Raw genomic sequence first — 15769 nt, 5'->3', positions numbered from 1 at the left:
TAATAGAATTGCTGTTACTATATATGTATATATCTTCTAAATTGGCATTATTTATCTTAATATAGAAAAGTATTTGGCAGATATTACATTATAGCTTACCATTTGTTTTGGTCATGGCTTTCCTTAATTAATTTTGATGCCAAAATAATTAATGCAGTGTCTGTTTAGCTTTGCATTTTCTTTGCAGTTTAGTAAGCACCTTTAGTTTAGGATGTCTAATGTAAATCCATTCCATGAAATAGGACATAATTATTCTTTTTTTTAACCTTATTTTAAAACTAATTTTAATAAACCCATACACTTTTTTTTCCCCAGTTTTTCTTCATGGTTCATGAATACATAATGTCTTCTGTTATGGGATTTACTAATCTAAAGTTTCTAGTGAGTTGAAAGTAACAAAGCATTCACCAAACACTGAAATTATATATTCTTTTTAGAACTATTATTTTTCTCTCCATTTTCACATGGTTTATTTTTATCCCTCTTTACTGATTTTTTTTCATGTTTGGTTATTTATACCTTCCAAAATGAAATCTTTTGGGGAAAGTGTCTCTGATTAAGTACACCTACTTTGGATCACTTTCCTTCCCCTATAATACTAGGGGAAACTTTATAATCATTTTATCATGAATTACATATTGCTTTGTATGTAAATACTAAATTCAGTAAGTTCATCTGTGTTTTTCATCCTTGGGAGGTTACTGCTTAGCCCAGAAATTTTTAGAACCCACATGTTGATTCACCTTAAATATTTCCCAGATTGCGAAATCTCAAAAGATATTCTAACCTTCCGTTCTTTCTCTTTTTTTCTTTTTATTCTAGAAGGATATGGTGAAGAAATAGCCTGCACTCAGAATGGTCAGATGTACTTAAACAGGGACATTTGGAAACCTGCCCCTTGCCAGATCTGTGTCTGTGACAATGGAGCCATTCTTTGTGACAAGATCCAGTGCCAGGATGTGCTCGAATGTGCCGACCCTATTACTCCCCCTGGGGAATGCTGTCCCGTTTGTCCACACACAACTGGAGGTGGCAATCCCAATTTTGGTAAGAATGCTTAGAGCCAACTCAGAATTGATCCAGTGACTCATCTTTACAGTTGCAGTGGTTTTTGCTCTCAGAATTTAGCAACTGAAGAGAATAATTAGGCCACTATTCAATGGTTCTTGGGGTTAATGATTTTGCTCACTCACTTTATCTAACATTACTGACAAAGATTTCCTGTCTTTTTAAAAAACGGGAATTTTTGGCTGAATTTTGAGTGGTGAAGTCTAATTTGAGAATTTCTTGTACCACTTAAGATGGTTATTTGTTACCCTATCCATGCTGGTTGCCTCCAAGATATTTGCTGGTTTTCTGTGAAATTCATTAATGTTCTAAGAGAAGAGCTAGAAAACCCATATATCTTCCCTGGGGCCAACTTTGCCTTTGGGAATGGAATAATTATTTACAATGTAATTTAATATTATAGCACCCTCTATCCCATTAGCTCATAAATGCAGAATGCTATTAATGTTGGTTAAGAAAGAGAATGGAATGGATTTCCTGGAGAAAACAATGATATAAATTACTAGTTTTTAAAACTTTTTTTGGATAAAAGTGTTTTTGTTTAATACAGACTATGTGTTTGAGTACATATGTTAAAGAGAGTTGCATATATGAGAAACAAATTTATGTGTTTTAATGAACAAGGTAAGATTAATATTAAACTTTCAGGTTATTAGCAGTCACGAATAGAGGCTTGTATGCATCATTATCAAGACAGTGTCAAGGCTTTATTTGTCTCCCAAATGCCATTGCAAATAATAATAAATATAATGAAGTATTCAACAGTATATTCATGGAAACTTTAGACAGTAATCTAACAATTCTCCTGGTATATATCATTCAGTAGTAACAACGTGTTTTGAGGAGGTACCTAAATTCAATTTTTAGCAATGTAATAAGGAAGACATAATGGAAAGAATGAAAAACAAGACACCTAAAGGCTACCTGAAGCAGATACAATCTGCAAAGAAGCCCCAAGGAATGAAATCAAATTAAACCTGTAGGAATAAGTAAATACTACATTGAGAGGCAATGGTGGAAAAACAGAAACAAAAATGAAAACAACACAGCAAAATCACAACCTCCTGCAAATAACTGGTTTAGGAAAGCCCAATTCACTCCCAGACAAATAATAAAAAAAGAGTTGACAACAGCATTGATACTGTAAGACAGTACAAAAAGGTAGGAGAGTTTAGCTAAATTTACATGATGAAGTATGCATCGATAAATATATTACCACAGAACAGATAAAAATTCTGACTAAACATTTCACTATAAACTAAATAAAACTTAATAAAGTAATTGCCTCTGAGAAAGAAGACATTAAATTAGAAATACACATAAACACACACAAAAGGTAATGATAAGGAGAAAAGTAGAAGGAAAAACAAAATCATCATAGGGAAATTAAGATGAAATAGGAAGGAGCACAAGGAGAATTGATACAGTGAGGGACATAAAAAATAGTAATGAGAAAAAAAATTAAAAAGGATTTGAAAGGAAATAATACATATAGAAGACAGGTAAAGGATGGCCCTGAAAAAGAATCCTCAATGAAGAAATAAATGTAGAGTAGAACAAATAATGATATATCATACATATGATAATATAAGAGAACTTTTCTGAAATAACATTAAACTTTAATTTCAGTATTAAAAAGGAGAAGCAAATGTCTGAAAAAGTTGACTCAGAAGACTCAATATAGACTTACCTTAGTAAAATTATTAAACTTTAGGGAAAATGAGTCTTTTGAAAATCAGAGCAAAAGAATGTTTAAAAGTAGAAGCATTCTCTCTACGCTTAGAGATGGAACATGGATATTCATTAACACAACAAAAATTTAACGTTATTGAATGTACCTGAACAATTAGAAAAATAAGTTAGAAGTTCAGACATAAGGAAAGAGGAGGTGAAATGATCAATTTGCAGAAAATATAATCATGCACTTACAAAGCTTAAGGGAATAGAGTGAACAAAAGCTACAAAAATTAAAGATTTTAGTAAGAGTGTGGTGTAAAAATAAACAAATTAATAGATTTACTGTATGCAATTACCTCAGAATAAATAATGGGAATAAAAAACGCCTCCTTTATAATAGCAACAGGTAGGATAAAGTGGCTAAGGATAAACTTAATGTGAAATGTTCAAGATCTATCTGAAGAAAACTTTAAAACACTACTAGCTCTAATGATGACTTTAGTAAGTGGAATGTTCTCTTATGTTCTTGGTTAGGAAGACTAATCATAGGAAAATCAATAATAGTGGCCTCCTATGGGGGGTAAAATGTTGGAAATAAGGAAAAGGGGACAAGATAGAAAGATATTTTTTTTTTACTGCATAATTATATACCTTTAATATATTTTGGCTTATTAACCATATGAATGAATAGGCTACTCAAAAAAGTATAAAAAAACAAAAATAGTGTTGATAGAAAATAATTCATTATAATTTTAATTGTTATTTTTATGATTTAATGAACTTTAAATGCTATATAAATGATGTGGAAAATATTCAAGTAATGTCAATTACTTGGTGTATTATTTTGCCTCTTATGAAAATGTAGATCCAAAACAACTTTTGAGTTCTGCTTACTGGTGATTGGGAAATCTGTTTGTTATATTCTAACTCCATAAAAATTATATTATTAAAATAAGTATTTAGAAGATTCTCAAAAATTGTTTCTGCATAAAATAACATATTTATTCTTTTCCTTTTGTAGGTAGAGGAAGAAAGGTAAGTTTTACTTAACCTTTTAGTAAGTAGAAGTTTCATTTTTGTAAATGTCATTTTCATTCTAGTACTGTCTACACAGGACTGTACTTTGAAGTGTTTGAAAACCTTTTGTGAACTACAAAGTACCCTGCAAATATAACTATAGGAGGACAATTCAGCTATTTTGCTTATAGATTACAGATGCCTCTATTTTATTCACTTTGTTAATTTTTGTTTATAGATATTTCTTCCAGAAGGTTGTGAATCCCTTAGGGATTGAGACTGTGTCATAGTAACCTTTGAATTACTTGGATTTATCACAGTGCTTAGTATAAATCTTACATGTATTAGAAGTGCAATAAATGTTTAATCAAGGGAAAGAAGGAAGGAAGGGAGGAAGGGAGGAAGGGGAAGGGAGGATAGATGACCTGTGAAATTAAAAAAGAACTGAGAGTGATAACTGCCCTGATATAATCAGTTTAATTCATTTAGTAATCACCCAACCCACTGAAAAACAACTGTTAGGCTATGTTGTTCAATTGACTGCCTTTTTTTCAGGCAGTGTGGGACAGCTGGGAGGAGGACACACTCAAAGCAGTTGCCAATTTCACACACTCTAGTTATGTTCCACTAACTTCATGATTCTATCATTTATTATCAGGTGTCATCAGAAATGTGAGAGCAGAGTATTACTATAAAAATACATTTGTGCTTGGCTTATATCAATATTAACTTTTATTTATAATTTATTAATTCATTCATGTTAAGCCCCAAATAATTACTGAGCCTTTGTTATAACCCATATGAGGCAAATGATACAGATGACATGATGGTGGGAAAAACACAAGGACTCTCTCTATAGTAATGGCATGCTATAAAAGTGATGAGATATGTCCACATAGCATTAAATGATGAGTAACAGACAAGACGTAAAATTAAATGATAATTCTCATATGAATCTGAGTGCCTAAATGGATATGAAAATCAAATTTAAACTTTAGATTACTCATCTTTCCACATATATTAATGTATTCAAATCCCATATTAACAAATTAAACAAATATTTACATCTGTGACTTAGTTCCAAAATAAGAAGTATCATAGAATCATTAGACAAATTTATTACAGAAACTGATAATGGAGTACTTAATCCCATATCAAATATTGTGGAAAGATAGCTCATAATAAGATATCACACAGCCTACAATTTAGCTAAGAAAGTCACTGGCAAGTTCTATTCTCCTACATACAAAGAGTAAAGCATGGATTTTGTTGTTGTTGTTGGTCTCTTAGGATGGCAATTTCACAACCATTCTTATCAGGGTATTCTGTTTTTCTCATTTTGGCTGAAATAATTTCTCCTCCCTTTTTACATGATTTTCTAGACTTGTTCCAAAAAGGAACATTTTTTCACTATCATTCTCCTAAAGTCCTTTATTTATTGGATACGTATTTCTGAACAATTCAAATTCTTTCAGTATTTCAAAGAAAGGTCTTATAGCTCTTAAAAGGTTAATTTTTATTACTTTCACATTATAAGAAGTAATGGAAAGACCCAGTCTAGAAGTTAGCAGGTGTGGTTCTGTGTTGCTGCCCACATGTACTGATTCCCTCTTCCCTTAGTCCTTTTTTAGGTTGTCTTAGAGTCTCTTGTGTTCTACCTTGAACTTACTCATATAGAGCTGCTTCCTGTTTCTGTGGAACCATTTCCATTTCTGAATTCTCAATTTATTCCTGACTTTGGAGTACTAGCTACCTTAACATTAGAATCAGCATGTATGATCAGGGTATTGCTCTGCCACTGAGTCCATCATTAAGATGATCAAGATTGTAATATAATTTTAACATTTCACTTTACAAAATATTTTCAGGTGTGAGGTACTATTGGGAGGATATAATCAGATTGTGCCTTTGGGGATTATAATTTGGTGATCAAAAATCTTAAAAATATGTATGATCTTTAATCCACAACTTTAACTTCTGGAGATATATCATAAGGTATTAATTAGAGATGCCACACAAACATTTATAAACAAGGATATTCATTGTAATGTTATTTTTAAAGGAGAAATAAAATAAAATAAAATGAATTACTATTGCTTTTTCTACATTTTGGATATTACCATTAATATATTTATCCTCTGTAATTGCCTAACGAAAAGCATTATTTCAAAATATATTAATGAAAATTAATATATTCAAGAAGAACTAATTGAGAACTTCTGTTTGTCAAATTGAGGATGTAAAGTAGACGTGATCATGACCTTGGGGGGACCAAAATCTGTTGGATGGAAGACAAATTCTGAAATAAATAATACAAGTAAATATGTCATAAAAAAGAAATATATAAAGGTACAATTCGCTCAATATTATTTAGCCTAAGTACTTGACATCATGCTATGAGAATATAATTTTTGAGAATCTAAAGTTCTAAGAATCAAAAGAAATTCCATCTACATTTGTTGTATTTGCTTCATCTGTTATTATTTTTATTTTCCTATTCAAGTAATAATTTTTTCTAGAAATTCCTCAGATATTGAGAATTATCTGACTAGTGTTATGCCATATGAAAAGTTACTAAAAACTAGGTGGCATGTAATATGAGTGTGAAAATTCAAATATATCCACATTTCTGGATTTTCTTTTTGTTTTTAGTCTTTGGTAGTTTTTCATATGGTGCTTTGACTTTACATTTTTTCATCACAAACATTTCTTGGTCTAGTGTACTCTTTGAGTTTAATTGCTATAAAAACTGAAGCAAAACAACTTTACACATTCCACACATTGAATTTATTTTCTTTTTGTGTCTTTCAGATGAGTAGTATTTTCTTTCATGAATAATATCTGACTAAATATCCCAAAATTGATTAACTTTTTTCCTCAATTTTGTGTGTTTCTCACATAGAAATTCACAGTGTTTATATAGAATATTTTAGTATGACATGCTTATGTCCAACAAGCCATTATATTTTACTAATTGAACTTTTTTTTATTTCATAGGGACAAAAAGGAGAACCAGGATTAGTGCCTGTTGTAAGTATACATATACATGTATTGTTTTCATGTATCTTTAATAAACTTAGCTATAGTATAGCTATATATTATTGTATATATATGCAATAATATATAACTACACCATATATATGCAATAATATATAACTATACTACAACTAAGTTTATTATATATATATATATATATATATACTCTCAAAAAAAGGGAAATACTTTTTTTATAACCAATTTTTAGTATAAAATAAGCAAATCAAAATAGATTTTTAAAAAATACAGTATGTATGTTAGTATAATATTTAATGTTTGTTTAATACAATTTTAAATATTAACAAAAATATATTATTTATCTAATATTAAATTTAATGTCTATTTAATACAATATTCCTGACTGGTATAGTCTCATTACTATAGGTGAAAATTGGACTTTCCCAAAATTAGATATATTACATATGAATATAAAATAATAGTTAAGGTGTATATTTTTTTATAGTAAAAATAGCCATGTAATCCAAATAAAAAGGCATGATTTAATGTTTCACACTTCTGGAAATATGTCATGCCATGATCCTGACTGAGATTCCATATTGTATAAGAGTTCTTAAGAGTTATTTTAGATTTGTAGATGATCAAAAAGTATATATTAAATAGGATTAAGTTATTTAATCACTACTCTGATAGATTTTAAAGGAGTTATCACTCTGTCAAAAAGTGTATGCATGTTGATTTATTTGGCAGTGTTTGCATTTTTACTTTGCCTTTAAATTGGCTTATTTTTATCAAAGGTTATCTAAAAAGAAAATCATTCATATATATATATATATATATATATATTTTTTTTTTTTTTGTTTTTTTTTAAATTTATTTAAAAAACACTTATGTGTACTTGCTATGTCTTAGATTCTGTCTTAAGTGCTTTCCTAAGATTTATTTGTTTGTCTTCACAACAGCTCTGTGAGGGAGGTAATCTCACAGTCATCATCACCATTTTCCAGAAGTGGAACCTAAACACAGAGGCAATAAGTAATCAGTCCAAATTCATACAACTGTTAAGGAATAGAGCCAGGACCTGAACTCAGGCCTCCTGGTTCTAGCATTGGTTCTCTTAATTATAATACTATACCAATATTGCCTCCCTATATTAGAGTTTAAATTAGAAATGTCTTAACTCATAAGGCAAGGAGCAAAAGGGCATCAATTTGCAACATCCGTTGGTTTCTTTAAAAAAAAATTCACTGGGGCTTTTGTTTTTATTCATATTTGTTTGACTATTGACTTTTCTAAAACTCTTGAGAAACTTTATCTTCACAGACTATTTTGTTTATTGTTTAGGTAACAGGCATACGTGGTCGTCCAGGCCCAGCAGTAAGTAGTTTCCTCCACCATTCACGGTACTCTTAAGTTCTTTGAGGTACTGAAAATCTTTACAGATACCATATAGCCATGAAAAGACCATATAACATAAAACAATGATGCTTGGTTTCTTGGAGCATTTTGTCTTGATACATCTTCAAGTTTAGGCATTCTTTTGCAGCAATAAACGACACTGGGGGATCATTTCATTCTGAAATTGATGAACCCTATTATTCCTTAGGTGTTGATGTTATCATACAAGACTACTGTTTTCATATTTGGATTACCAGTGGCATTCATAGTTAACTAGATAGATCACACACACACACACACACACACACACACACACACACACACACACACACACAATTCCTGTAGATTTTAAAACATTAAACCAAGCTAAGTAAAATACAAATATACTTTAATAGACATGCTTCAGTCCTCTGAAGTTTTTGCTTTTAAACAATGCTTGATGTTGGATTGAGTAAATGAACAATCTTATTTTCATAACTCTACTGAAATTCCCTTTTGAAAAGAAATAAAATTTCTTTTCCTGGTTATTGTAATTTTCCAGGAAAAAAACAACTAATTCAAGATATTAGTACAATAATGCCACTTTTGAAATATGATAATCATTTGTTATTGTAAGGGAGGAATAGCAGCAATTACAACTTGGAAAATTCTAAGTGGGTTTTAAATATATTAGGCTGGTGCAAAAGTGATTGCAGTTTTTGCAATTATTTTTACCCTTTTAAACCGCAATTACTTTTGCACCAACCTAATACAATGGACATGATGCAAAATTCAAAAACAAGTGGGGGAAAAAAAAAGATTCTTGAAGGTACATGAAACAGTAATAGAATGAGAGGCTTTTCTTTCCATTGCTTTTTTTAGCAGCTTGAACTGTGATGAATCATTTGGGGTATCCTGTACCTATATGAACTCATGCATTCCCTCAGATAATTGATAATTTGGGGGTTGTACAACTATGTAACTCTCAAAATCTAAACTATAAGTTTTTGTGCCCATAATCCAGTGGCAAAATCTTGTCTAGGAAAAGATAGCAAAAATGATCTTTATAAATTTGCATTTATTGTTCAAACTAATATGTTCAGCTCATTGGGCTCCACAATACTGTAATGTAGCATTGCATTTTTTACAGGCCTTTAAGCTTCATTGCTGAAATCAACAGCCTTTCTGTGTACATAGAGCTTTTGTGTGTACATGGCTTTTTATTCTATAGTCTTAAACTGAACTGAATTAAAAAAGAAGGGTGATATTTCTATTTCCCAGTTTTTTCATATCAAGTAAACCTTGAAAACAAAAACATCTGAAGTACACACGTTTTGCAGGCATAACCATCATTTTCTGTTTTAGGGACCTCCAGGATCACAAGGACCAAGAGGAGAGAGAGGCCCGAAAGGAAAATCTGTAAGTTGAAAATGGAGTTCTCTTTTTGTGAATTGTGCTGTGTACTGAGAAAGCCCATCTACAGGATGTAGCAAAGAGGCAATGACTCTGTTCCTCTTTCACCTCTATTAAATGTGACCCAGAATTCAGGTCACAAAGTGACTGTGTATCCCTCCTGATTCAGAGGAAATTGTCACATGCTAATAATTACCTATCTTTTTAGAGAACACAAATTATATTTCTTTGTCGTTTATGAGCTCAACTTAAAATTAAGTAGAATCTAGGGAAGCATAATGAATACCTCATGTTGTTTTCAGAAGTTGTAACTCATGAGTAAACAATGCCAAGAATGTACTGTTGAGATAAAACACCCAAATTCTGTGATCTGTGGTTGCTCCAAGAATAACCAAATTGGATAAAGGGAAAATAAATTATTAGAGTACAAAATTTTCATTCAAGGGGTTGTATAATACATTAATTTCCCAAGTAACACTCTACTTTGTTCATCGAACAGCTTCTACAGAGCTGTCAAAGGAATAACTTTAAAAACCAACAAATCGATTACCAGAACAAAGGGAGCAACTTTAAATTTAAATAATCGTCTCTTGAGATAAAACATGAGAATATTATACAATATATGCCAAACGTTTTCTCTTATTACCACATCCTAGGATAGCAATTGTTTTCCTTTTTTATATCTCACCCTGAAAAACGAATCTTTCATGTATTAAATAACTGGATTAATTTTTTTTTTGTTATTATTATCTTATGTTTTAATCAGAAAATTTGATGCTGTTTAATTTTCTTTCTTGTGATAGCTATTAAATTTTAACTCTCTATGGATTTTTAACCTTCTAAATATGTACCTATCCATATCTAAATGGTATCAATAGATGAGCAAGGAAGCAACAAACAACCCAGAATATATAAATGAGGGAAAAACATTTTAGATCATGTCACTAGTAATTCTTGCCATTTGTTTCATCTCTGATACTATTTTATGCTTCTATGGATTTCACCAAAGTTAGTGTGATGCCAGTACTTTTTCCAGACTGGAACTGGGGTTGTGGATGGTATTTGCAGGCATACAGGTCAATGACAGTGCCCCAAGGAAGCGGGGCATAGCCATGTAGGTTGGTAGCAAGGTTGTGTTCTGATGCTCTGTGCCCCAGTCTTCATTGCTGTTCTGCTGAGTTGTCTCACCAGTGTTGGTAGCTTAAAGTTGTTAGTAGCTCTACAGATATCTGCCCAGGGTCTAGAATGACAGAGAGACAGGTGGAGGAGGGGAGTAGGGGAGGTGGTCATGCAGAAGACATTGTGTATCCATGTGCTTGTGCCCAGAAAAATTAGTGATACCGAGTCCCTAATCTATTAATAGGTGGAAGTTGCTATGGAAATAGTGGTTGGCTGTCCAGAATTTCTTGTTAGGATTCAGTGAATCTACTCCTTACTTCTCTTCTCTTTTCTTCTCTCCCCTCTTCTCCTCTCCCCTCCCCTCTCTCCTCCTTTCCTCCCTCCTCCCCTCCCCTCCTCTCCTCTCCCCTCTGGCTCCTCTCCATTCTTCTCCTCTGACTTAGTATGTGATGTGCTCCATTTCCTATCTTGATTAAACCTAAAACATTCAATGAGAGTTGTGTATGAGTGTGTGTGTATGTGTGTGTGTGTGTGTGTGTGTGTGTGTGTGTGTGTAGTAGGTATTTATTTGGAATTAAGCAAGGCAATCCTAGCAGATACCCAAGTAGGAAATCTGCTCCTCTCTTAATACTTGCAAGCAGTGGTGTGATGGTAAGTGTTTAACAACTGACTCATTAAACAAAATAACACACCCATGGCTTTTGCTGGTTTCCTTGGTGTAAATATTCCCACCATGGCTGATTTCAAGATTCTGGCATAATGTCACAAAATACCCATAAGTAGAACATTTTGCCTCAGGTCCCAAGACTTCCAGAAGCGGCTTAACTGGACTAAAGCTATGGCTGGCACAATATCAGGTGGCACTGCAATCAAAAACACCATTTTCTCCCCTACTTCCATTACCATCAAACACTACAGAAGACGCACAATGTAGAACAGTTTCTCAATCTCAATACTGTTGATATTTGAGGCCAGATAGTTCCTTATGCATTTAAGGATGTTTGACAGCATTCCTAATTTCTATCCACTAGATACAAGTAGCAACACTTGTTCCCCTCCCCTCATATGATTGTGATAACTAGAATGTCTCTTGATGTTGTCAAATGTCCCAAGGGGATGGGGTGCAAAATTGCACAGGATTGAGAACTACTGATATAGAGATATTCTAAAGAAGCTTTCTTTACTAGCCAATGATCATCATGACTATCTCTCATCACATATCCTTAACTGTGTGTGTTGTCCTGGTAACTTCACAGTGATGACAAACAAGCAACCTGTCAGAAGACGGACAGTCAATGGTATGCAGAGTTCTAATTGCACATGCCACTTAACCTCTATAGGTCTGTTTTCTCATCTGTAAAATGGTCAATATACCTATTCTTACCAACTCTAACATTTCATAATTTGTGTGTGTGTGATTCTACCAACCAGCAGTGAATAAAGTTCTTGATTCTGGGTCATTATTATTCCTTTCTACTTGTGGACGTTTATAGGTTGCCACCTAGTGGCAATCTGCGAATACTTTTTATTGTAGATTGCTTCCTGAGATACTAGAGTATCCTGGGGGATGGGAAGGAATGATTGTAAATAGAACATTAAGCTTAATATAAAATTCATGTGTTCAGCTCACTTGTAAATATGAAAACATATGTTTTTAGTGGATTCCCAGATTACAATTTTTGTTTTCAATATTTATTAGTAAAAGTGCTCGTGTATTATAATATTCTTCTTTTCATTTACAACATTGCTTTTTATATTCACCTAATTCCAGATAATTTTCATAAGATTTTATTAATTTTAAACTCAATCTGCATAAGAGTACATCATGTAGACTATTTAAAGGAGATGTCATAGAGACAACAAATGCATCATGAAGTCAATGAGAATGTGGGCTGTCTTCAGAGCAGACTTTGAAACATAATTATTAACCACAGAGGGCTAGAGGAAGGACACAATTTTTTGAGGATTAATATTACCCAAATGTCTCTAAATTCCCATTGACGCTAAGTGTAGATTTTTGTTTTGTCTTTGGAAATCCCTTTGGGAGAAGAAATAATGTTTTGGTTAACTTTTTGTAAATAACAACATCTGGTTCAGTTAGCAATTTCACATTTCAAAAATGGAGTAGAAGTTTTCCACACCAGGCTCTCTGAGTAGGTCAGGCTACTATTTTGTCTATTCAGCCATTGACAATATACATTTCCAGTTCATGTTGCCCACACGCATCTGATCCAGGAATCCTAGATAGTAATTAAAATCAGCCTCCATTATATATAATAAACAGAGTTCGGTGAATTGTCAGTGGTCAGAAAAGAAGTCAGAAAAGGTTTGATTTCTAAAGGATGAAAATAATTTTCTGAGATATTATTTTTCAAACTGTGAGTTTTTTAGGCTAAGTTATATACTTGTATTTGAATAGATACATTTGCTTATTTATCCCATTCTTCTATGAAGTAAACATTCTGTATGAATGTTTGAGTATATTAAAATATAATTAATTAAATGAAGAGCTATTATGTCACTTTCTTCAAAACCACCATATGCAAACTGCCCTCTCCTACTTCAGCTTCTCCTATATTTACTATTTCTGCTTTATTATTAATAATAGCTCATATGTCAATTGTTTATCGTGGGCCAGTAGATATTCTCATGTTTAGGTATGAGAAGTTTCTTTTACTGTTAAACTCCAATTCATTTACCATATTTTTCTTTGTCCCTGCTTCTGATTATAAAAATTATATTGACTTTTGAGTTCTTTGATCCTTTCTTTCTTCTTAAAGTCTGTTAAGATTCTTCAGGGTTAAAAAGCCCGAAAATACTGAACAAGACTTGTGGAAATGATGAGGTTAGGGAATGAAGCAGTTCCAGAGCTGAGGACGTGGCTGTTCCCCAAGCTGTCTTCAGAATGTAGGTCAGGAGGATGGAATTTGGCAGCTAGAAATCATTGCTCACTTCTCTGAGAAGTGGACTTGGCTGGGTCACTGTGCCTTTTCCTCTATTTCCATTGGTCTGGTCTACCTCTGGGGGTGGTAAGGAAAATAAAGTGTGCTAGACTTCAAGTACTAGAGTAAAGAGAATTGGAATGTGAAAATGTAATGAACATATATGGAGTGTATGTGCCAGGAAGTATGCGAAGCATTAAAAAATTAGAAACCTTTAAAAACACCACAAACTACAATCAAGGGTCCTTCATATTTTTGTTGTTGTTGGGAGTGGGGGGGTTTAAGGAGGTACATACATGTTAACTATAATCTAAGGCAGTGATTTTAGAAATTGTTGATTAATTATCTTTAACAGCAAAACTCAACCAAATAAGGAAGCTTATTCTAGAATACTGATGAACTGAGTACACTTTTATAATTATTCCCGGAATAATTGTGATTTCCTGGGGATTTAACACATCAAGAGTAAAATTCTTACCCAGAATTGCCATGTCCCAGTGGTGGAGGCTGGTACCAGTGCTGAATTACTATAGGTGCTAGATTGTTATTTGTTTTTAAGACTGTATTTTTTAAGAGAGGTTTTAGGTTCATATCAAAATTGAGAGGAAGGTACAGAGAGTTGCCATTTATCCTCTGCTCCCATACATACATAGCCTTCCCCATTATCAACATCTGCCATCAGAGTCCATAGTCCACATTAGGCTTCCCTCTTGGTGGTGTACATTTTGTGGATTTGGATACCAGTGTGTAATGACACCATTATTATATCATGCAGGGTATTTTCACTGCCCTAAAAATCTCTTGTACTCCACTTATTCTCCTTCCCACCCCTACCCCAAACCTTGGCAACCACAGGTGGTTTTTTTTTTTTGTTTTTTTTTTACTGTCTCCATAGTTTTGCCTTTTCCAAAATGTCATAGTTGGAATCATACAGTATGGCTATTCATTTTTAAAATAATGAACACACCATTTCCATCAAGATGTCTGTGCTTTTAGCGTTTTTACTCAGTAGGTATTTGGCAACGGGTTCTAATTTCCACTGGCTTGTTTTTCCAGGGTCCTCGTGGTCCTCAGGGAATTGATGGTGAACCAGGTGTTCCTGGTCAGCCGGGTCCCCCGGGGCCTCCTGGACATCCGTCTCACCCAGGACCTGATGGCATGAGCAGGGTGAGTGCTGTGCTTTGTTCAGTGTCATATTAGGTAATATGTTGTTTTTGATTTATTGCTATGATTCTAAATTGTGTTAGTTCAGATGTTGAACCTTGACTGTAAGAGCAGCTAAGTGAATGCAGTGCTGCTATGAACAATGGTAAAACTAAGGAATCCACAGGGAATTGTTGGAAAATTCAAAGTAGCTTTTTTTTTTTTTTTTTTTAAAGTGCTGCTTCAGATTATGTGTATTTTTCAATGTCATTTCTGGACTCTGTGAACTTTGTTCTTTCTGTTGATTCTAAAGGACCACTAACACTGTCACCACTATGAAATGAAAAGAGAGACGTGTCTCTATCCTTTTGCTGTTCTCTAGGTTCAGAATGCTGATGAGATCTCTGTTATGACCTCCACACCAAGGGATGATGACACATCTGTGATGGTGTATGTGAAAGGGCCACTGAGTTGATACTCAAAATGCTATCTCATTATTTCCCAAATTTAGTTTCCTATCAGAAGTAAAAACAAAATGTCTGTACCCACCTCTTTGAATTTTCAGTGGCACGATAGGGATTTATGAGTAGATTGCATAGCATAGCAAGGGAAAAATATGGAGCCCTCAAACAGAGTTTTCTTTCTTTCTCTCTTTTTTTATTTTATCACAGTTCATACATTTTTCAACTGATGATAGAAAGAATTGCCAATTTATTTTTTTAAGTGATATGCACATTGTTTTCCCACTAAAAATCTGGAAATTAATAGAACTTCTGGAATGTATATTGACAATTTTAGTCACTTCGGTTTCCAGAGTTTTTAGATGTGAAAGAGAATAGGTAAAACTGTTGCCAATTCTTGGAACATTGAAGGGATCCATTAAAAGGATTATTAAATTTTTATTAACTTACATAAATACAGTTTAAAGCTTATTGGCCATTAACAAAGAAAGAAGAATCTAAGTAAAATAATCTGAAATGGAATCTGGATCTTTAGGACAGCTGTTTTAAAAGCATCTT

General features: G+C 33.0%; 1 protein-coding gene across 1 annotated transcript in view; it reads left to right on the top strand.

The window, feature by feature from the left end:
• COL5A2 (collagen type V alpha 2 chain) overlaps window positions 1-15769 on the top strand; it is a 134616-nt gene that overhangs the window by 66426 nt on the left and 52421 nt on the right. Inside the window, exons 2-7 of the mRNA XM_019740756.3 lie at window positions 823-1047; window positions 3767-3780; window positions 6760-6792; window positions 8101-8133; window positions 9499-9552; window positions 14664-14774. Coding sequence (XP_019596315.1) covers window positions 823-1047; window positions 3767-3780; window positions 6760-6792; window positions 8101-8133; window positions 9499-9552; window positions 14664-14774 — 470 coding nt within the window. The remainder of the gene's footprint in view (window positions 1-822; window positions 1048-3766; window positions 3781-6759; window positions 6793-8100; window positions 8134-9498; window positions 9553-14663; window positions 14775-15769) is intronic.

This window comes from Rhinolophus sinicus, chromosome 17, assembly GCF_057876585.1.
Source record: "Rhinolophus sinicus isolate RSI-liver-muscle chromosome 17, RSI-T2T, whole genome shotgun sequence".
In the NCBI taxonomy this organism is placed as follows: Eukaryota; Metazoa; Chordata; class Mammalia; order Chiroptera; family Rhinolophidae; genus Rhinolophus; species Rhinolophus sinicus.
Note: the sequence above shows the minus strand (reverse complement) of the source record. Positions and strands in the feature narration are given on the sequence as shown.